Source organism: Berghia stephanieae, chromosome 1, assembly GCF_034508935.2.
Source record: "Berghia stephanieae isolate SIO BIC M18660-M18661 chromosome 1, UCSD_Bste_1.3, whole genome shotgun sequence".
Lineage (NCBI taxonomy): Eukaryota > Metazoa > Mollusca > Gastropoda > Nudibranchia > Aeolidiidae > Berghia > Berghia stephanieae.
Genome location: NC_088360.1, coordinates 96,896,700 through 96,904,391, shown reverse-complemented (window position 1 = coordinate 96,904,391; position 7,692 = coordinate 96,896,700). Strand labels below are relative to the sequence as shown.

Genomic DNA, 7,692 nt, shown 5'->3' with positions numbered 1-7,692 from the left:
CCAGAATGGAAAGACGTGTTTGATCAGAGTACAAAGTGCTGTGCTGTATAAATATAAGGTCATTTATAAGATGAGTCACTAAATGCTGCTCTAGTTTTTGTGAGGTCCAGTGGTATGACACTCGCCTTTGTATTGGAATGTCCAGCGTTTGGGTCCTGCTCTGAGTGGCGCATATTTAATTCATTGGAAAGGGCTCTTTACTCACTTTCTCTCATTGTACTCATGTGTAATATGAGTACATGGCCATTAACAGCGTTATCTTTGTTGGAAAACATGTGATATCGCCTAACAGACGTCATGTTTTGTCCAACATGGTAAGTGTTGCTGTTGGCTTGGGAGCCCTTGCTTTGAGCATGTTTAAGGATATTGCACTATATAAATGCTCAAGTTAAAAAATGTTCAAGTTAACTTTGCAAATACTTGAAAGGAATAGAATTTCAACTTGATTTAATGATTCGTGTTAGGTAAAAGGCGATTTGAGTATGTTGTAAAGGAATGTAAAGTGAAAATTGGAATCTTATCTATTTTATGAATTTTATTTGGTGTCGGCCAGCAGCTATAGATATAACCATTTTGTTTGTATTCATGTTCTTGTTCTTTTACCTTTGTTTTGTAGATGGGTAATTTGACAAGTCCTGATTCTCCACCTGCTGGAGAGCTTACAGAGGTACTCAAACGAGTGGAGGGAATGGTGCAGTCAATGCAGCAGGTAAATAAGAATTATTTCATTCTGAGTATTTGTAAAAAGTTTACTTTATTAGTCCCGATGAGACTACGTTTTTTATTGTGTTTAAATCTAAATTTGATATCAATTTAAAGATTTTCTTCTACTAACTGATACTTAGGATAAAATTTATGGTCAAATAACTCTCGGAATGAAAATCTCAAAAAGTAGAAAATTCACATTAGTGAAGTTTGGAAAGCCTCCCCATTTTTCCTTAGCGAATATGTATTTTATCAGTGAGTTGTTTTATTTTAAAATGCAAATTTTAAGTACTTGTCCTTAGTGTGACAAATTTTCAGTTTAAAACAAATATCAACTTAATATATTTTTGAATTTTAATAAATGATGATCAATGTCTCTCATTTGACATTTATTGTCATTGTCATGTATGAACGAAATACCAAAATGTCGAAGCTTATCTTTCTTTTATTGTTGTTGTTTTTTTTTGTTTTTTTTTATCCCATGTTCAGTTTAAAATGGATGGAGAAAACATTGTGACAAAGGGAGAGTTCCTGGTATTCAAGGACATAGTAATGGATGACTTTAAGGTATTCATTTTGAAATGGCTTGCTCAGGATTTGACTTGTCACACAGTCTGTAACGGTCTACTATTTATCTAACACCATTTAAATACTTTATCTTTTATTTTGTGCACGGAGTCTCAGATACAGTAAATCCTATTAAACTGAAATTCAAGTCACATTGTTAACCATTTCATCTTAGACATATTTAAGCACAATTACTTATAAAAACTAATATCACTTTGTTCAATAAGTTTCGGGACTGAGTCAAATGGAAAAACTTATTTGCTATTTCTCACTTGGTTCCTCAAAATACATCCCTCTCGAGTTGAAAGAAATGTTTCAATGATGTTTCAGGCTCTCAAAGCAATGAAGCAGGTCAACATTTGACTCAACCCTCAAGGCACTCTGCAAATTTTCTGCGATCACTTCAAAGTCTTGCATTCTTTGTGTGCAAAGTTCTGCCTTCAGTCATTAGACAAGAAAATATACTCTACTTTCATCGCCTGTAATTATTGTTATTTTAAAAAAAATTCCTATCCTTTTTACCTTTCAAATGCAATTCCTCTCAAATGTCAACTCTCCAATTTCTGTCTCTGGGGCGAGACTACGGCAGAACCCTGGAAACGACCTTTCTCATTCCATAATGTTTTGCCAGAATGTTATGACATGCTCCAACTGAAATTCTGATATTGTGTGCAATATTTCTGATACTCTTGCCTCAATCATCATGAGCAGCTTAAATAACTTTTGTCATTGACAATGTCAACATCCTATGTCAAAGGTCGTGTTTGGTTTACATTTCCCCTGCCTTAAACTTGGAAAACCATTCATGATAATGGATTCGTGAAATGCATTCTGTTTTGTAAGTACCATAAGATGAGTCACTAAATGTAAGTAGCATATTGAATGTTTCCAAAGCAGAGTTTATGTTTATTTTTTGTTCAAAAAAGTGTTTTTTATTAAAATGGTAACATGATCAAAATTACAACTGTGATTATCAAAGAAGAGGTCCTAAAAATGATGTTTGAAAAATTTACAGAAATTGTATTGAGTGGTTTCATATGAATCTTCATAAGACAAATGAACTTATCAAAATTTCTCTGTTTTACACACACGTCAATTAGATGTGCATTCATTTCAAATTTTCCGTCCAACCCCATTGCTCATTCAATAATTGCGCTGTTGGGGCAGTCCTGAAACTTACTGAACAGAGTAAAATAACAATGTTTACTTTATGATTAAATGCTGTTCATATTTGGGTCTTCAGCACACCTTATTACGTATACCTTGTTTGTCTTTGAAGTGGTAATATTAAGTTTGTTCAAGATCTGTGTATTCCATTGTTTCAGACAGCCTTGTTGTCACATAATTTATTAAAATGTCTCTTTACAGAACGTCAATACATCTCTGATAGCATTCAACAACGAGTTTGAAGAAATCTTCAAACACATCACTTTGTTGGAATCTTTTATGAAAAACAACACTATCTCTCATCAAGTTGATGCAACTGTCTTAGCTTCAGTAAGCCCCAGAACAAATACATCAACAACTAAACCAGGTATAACGGGAAATTCTGAGGATCCAAATGCTGATGGAAACAATACCCCAGAAGTGAGTGAAAATCCAAAGAGAACAGAGGAGGGGAGTGAGGGAAATATGACTAAGAAACCAGGTAAATGCTTCTTCTATGGCTCCATCTTTAACATGATAATCAGTAGATTTTTATGAACTTTGTATGATTTCATTGTTTGAAAAGTTATGAATAAACTGGGTCAAAAATGTTGGTAAAATGTTCCTTTACATATCGATAACAACCCCTGTCTACATCCTGTTCTTTTTTTTCTCTTCATTTATTTTTTAATACTTTAATTTTATATGATCTTTGATTATCCCCTGTGATAAGATAGCCAGTCCTTTTATTGTTATTTTAATTGGTTTAGCACTTAACAAAGTGACTATTGATACTTTGATGTGATGGGACCTTATTTAATTTTTAAAATAATATTTGATGTGCACGCTATACTACTTAGTTGATTTTACAGAGCAGTTATCGGTTGTCAAAATTTCTTATAAAGATTCTAACATTGCCTATGTCTGAATGTTTTTGATCAGGTCATGATGAAATGCAAATATTTGATTATCCTCAGAAAACGCTGTTGCCAGTGAGGGGCTAAAACACACGATCAAGGTTGAAAATGTTACAAACATGCGCGGTGAGTAATCATTGTGTTTTTAAAGATGAACTCTTTATTCAGAGATCAATTATTACATTTACAGTTTTCATTGGTGAGGTTTACCACAATAGTGACAAAATCCTGTATAACTGAAATTCTTTCAAACTGAGATATGAGGTAGTGAAAAAAGGCTGTTTTTGTAATATGTGCCAAAAAATATTTCAATACTAAGCAATACTAAGTTATTTAGAAGAATCATGGAAAAAAATTCATTTCATTAGTTTCTCTGGGTTGAATAAAGAAAAATAAAACAAGAACCGATGATCTAGCATCAAAATTATAGTAGATTTTTAAAAAGTGTTGACAAAGAATCAACTTTGTCCTTACTTATTAAAACCTTTGACAAGTATTTTTTGTTGAATGAGGTCTTTTGACCTCCCATGGCGGGCAGGAGGTCACTTCTTGTGACTTCTTTCCCCTTATATCTGTTTTCTGAGTTGCTTTCTATCGTTGTCTTGGAATGGGATTCCTTGGTTTTGTTCTGGCCCCTGGCTGAGGGGGATACAGTCAAATGTATATTGTTAGTTTTTTTGGGGTGATATTATTTTTTCCTTGTAAATCATGTCATGTACTGATCGTTATATTATGGTTTTGAACATATCTTGTAAATATTTGAGTGTGATCCTCTTAGTGAGATCCTGTGCTGGTGTCTGGATGAGACTTAAGTATCTCAAATCAAGTACATTGATGGTACAGTCTTGGAATCTACATCTGTTTCCTATTTCAACCGATTCCCTTTGTCTTACTGTTTCTTGGAGTGCTTTAATAGTAATTCTGGAATTTTTTGACAATCCCATTTCCTTCCTTTTTATTGGAGCTGATTTGACCTGAATGTGTTGCAAGCGCCGTAAAATCCCTAAAAACTATATCAAACAAACCTATTTCTGCTATTCTATTAGTTCTAGACTGTCAGATTTTTGATAAATTTTGTTATTATTTAACCCAAAGAAAATGATGAAAACAAAATCTTTCCATGCATGCTTTTTTTTTCAAGTAAGTTAGTATTGGAGTATTTTTGTGGCAAATATTTTTAAAACGACATTGGCACTGCCTTATATATATATATATATTTAAAATATGTCTTTTTATAATTACAATCCCTTGTGTTTTATATCATTTCTTAAACGTCAATCCTGCTATTTAAGAAGATTTTTAAAAAACACACGTGTCTATTTAAACTATTGATGATGATTTTTTTTTACTCTTTGTAAATATGAGACTTAATGTTATGCGGCTCTTGTCATTTGATTGTAAAATTCAATATTATCCATTTACATGAAATTAAATTCAGTTTTAAAGTGCAAACTTGATTATCTAATTCAAAATAAAGACACACACTTTGCCTTAGGATTAAAAAAAAAATAAATAAATAAAAGATTGAGCTTTATATAGCGCAATATCCACTAAATGTGCTCAAAGCGCTTTACAAGGGATCCCTGGTCAACAGCAACATTTAACATGTAGGACGGAACATAACGCCTGTTAGGCAATATTACAATTTTTCGGACAAAGACAGCGCTGTTAACGGCCAGGTACTCATTTTACACCTGAGTACGGTGAGAGAATGTGAGTAAAGAGCCTTTTCCAAGGACTCAACTATGCGCCAAGCGCGAGGCTCGAACCCAGGACCTTCGATCCGAAAGTGAGTGTCATACCACTAGACCACATAGCCACACAATTAAAACAAGAATAGCATGAAAAAAAAGAATGTGATGACATTAGTAGTAATACAATAATTGTTATTTATCACGATACTATGTAGTTGCTGTTATCAAAAGGAAGCAATAGTTTTATCACTGCTCTCTCTCTCTCTCTCTCTCTCTCTGTCTCTCTCTCTGTCTCTCTCTCTCTCTCTCTCTCTCTCTCTCTCTCTCTCTCTCTCTCTCTCTCTCTCTCTCTCTCTCTCTCTCTCTCTCTCTCTCTCTCTCGTCAATATACAGTGCATAGTAGATATATCAACAACGCCTATATCGACATCACGCTTATATCAACATGAAATCGAACTCCCAATTTTATACTATATACTCTAAGTAAACAAGGATCTCGTATATCGACATAAATTTTACCAGAAGAAGGTTGTTTCGACGTAGTGATCTATCGATATCGACAATAATGTGTCTAAAAACAATCAAGAATACAATTTATAATTGGCCGTTGATGTGCTGCTTTGTGGTAAACCACAACAGTCTATAAAGATGGAGGTATCCTGCTGTGAGGCAAAATAACACCCAGTGAAAATGCAAAATTACAGTCCAATGACATACCATGAAGAGACCAATATATCCAATGAATTTGTCAGATTATTGACCAATCAATTAGTCCTTGCGATGATTCTAAAAAGTGATAGCTTTTTGATGTGACTAGAATGCCTGACTGTCCGATGTGATAAGGATTCCATACCATCAGAACTAGTTCCCAGCCATGCCGCTATAGCAGCTGTCAAGACCCTATGCTGCTTTACACTTTACACTCTAGGCCTGGGGGAGGAGGGTGATGTACCAATCACGATACTAGCATTTGGATTTCTCGATATGACTTGGCTATTGGGCTCTCTACCATCTCTCCATCTATGCGAGACTGTCTTCCTGTCTTCTCAATCTGCTTTGTCAATCCCATGGTCTCAATGTAAAAGTAGAAAACGGTAGGGGCTGCCTGAAGCCGGTGATCTTAAAATACTAACGAAAGAGTGAAAATGGAGAGGCTTCGTATGGGAACAAAACAGACAATGGACGTTTCAGGTACAAACCCTTCGTCAGCACAACAATACACAAATAAACGTGAAAAACAAATAAAATATAATGAAAAATATTTTAAAAATTATTTTTCATTATATTTTATTTGTTTTCTACGTTTATTTGTGTACTGTTGTGCTGACGAAAGGTTTGTACCCGAAACGTCCTTGTCTGTTTTGTTCCCATACGAAGCCTCTCCATTTTCACTCTTTCGTTAGTAGGTCTCAATGTAGCATCAAGGCAGTGAATTAATTCATTTAAATAGGACACCATCAGTAAAACTACGGGATCAGAGTAAAAATTATTTTTCATTATATTTTATTTGTTTTCTACGTTTATTTGTGTACTGTTGTGCTGACGAAAAGGTTTGTACCCGAAACGTCCTTGTCTGTTTTGTTCCCATACGAAGCCTCTCCATTTTCACTCTTTCGTTAGTAGGTCTCAATGTAGCATCAAGGCAGTGTCGGTAATGAGATTAAAACTTAAATCTCTTATCGACTATCTTTCCTTTTTCTCTTATACTATATGCAACACTGTCAGCTTCTGGTTCTTGAGAAATTATTGGCCAGGTCAGTGCTGCATCTCTCATAGTGGGCAGGGACGTACTTGTCATGGTCTCAAGTGAGTAAAGAGCTACTCGACTATGCATAAAGATATATGTAGAATGAGGCCCCAGAATTTACTAGTTACTATAAATGAAAAACAATTAACGATTTGTTTACAATGAAATAAAAATAATGATGAAATTTAATTAAAAGAGATAAACAGTGATCGTGGCAGTTACAAATAGAGATATGAATATTTTACGTAACTTATGATAATATCTCAGGTTCGTAAGTTTACGTTTCCAGGCAGTTGATGGGCTTGGATGATCTATTCCTCTGATAACAGGATTGGACTCGTAAAATTCCACTTCCAGGCAATTGGTAAGAGGTTATAGTGTAGTACAGCGGGCTTGGGTTTGATCCTTGAAGATTATACAATCAAAGTTAAAAGCTCCGGCGTCTTAATGGTGTAGATATAATATCTACAAAGTCCCAAAAGATAAAAATCTTACAATATATATATAGGAATAGAGTGACTGGCCGTCCGGCATAGATTGTGGAGAGAAAGTGAGTGTCAAATGTTAGACCTATCAGCTTTTATAATAAGTGGCTACGTGACAGAATGTCGAACGAAAAGTATTCACTAATTAGAAATTAATTCGAGGGAAGGCTATAAAAGGAAAGACGATCTAATATTAGAAGGTAAAGTTTATCTAAGCCTACCGAAATATAACTGGAGTGAGATGAATTCAGTTCTTAATAAAATAAAATTTAATAAGATAATTGTGAACAATCTTTACTGTGACACCCCCCACCCACGTTTAAAATATACTCTTTAACCATTATGGGAAAGATAGATTTTACAAACGGAAGTAAATTTACTATCATGATACTCTAGCATTAATCTATTGTTATGATTTGTGCTACAATTAA

The 7,692-nt window shown here is 34.2% G+C and overlaps 1 protein-coding gene across 5 annotated transcripts in view; it reads left to right on the top strand.

Annotated features, from left to right (window-relative positions):
- The window catches only part of LOC144962473 (EF-hand calcium-binding domain-containing protein 14-like), a 42,277-nt gene that overhangs the window by 22,961 nt on the left and 11,624 nt on the right, over window positions 1–7,692 (top strand). For all 5 annotated transcript variants that reach the window (XR_013643484.1, XR_013643483.1, XM_078895458.1 and 2 more), the window contains exons 9-12: window positions 617–709; window positions 1,195–1,272; window positions 2,641–2,920; window positions 3,396–3,461. Coding sequence is in view for 3 of the 5 variants with exons in the window: in XM_078895458.1 (XP_078751584.1) it covers window positions 617–709; window positions 1,195–1,272; window positions 2,641–2,920; window positions 3,396–3,461 (517 nt within the window). In the remaining 2 variants the exon portion in view is untranslated. The remainder of the gene's footprint in view (window positions 1–616; window positions 710–1,194; window positions 1,273–2,640; window positions 2,921–3,395; window positions 3,462–7,692) is intronic.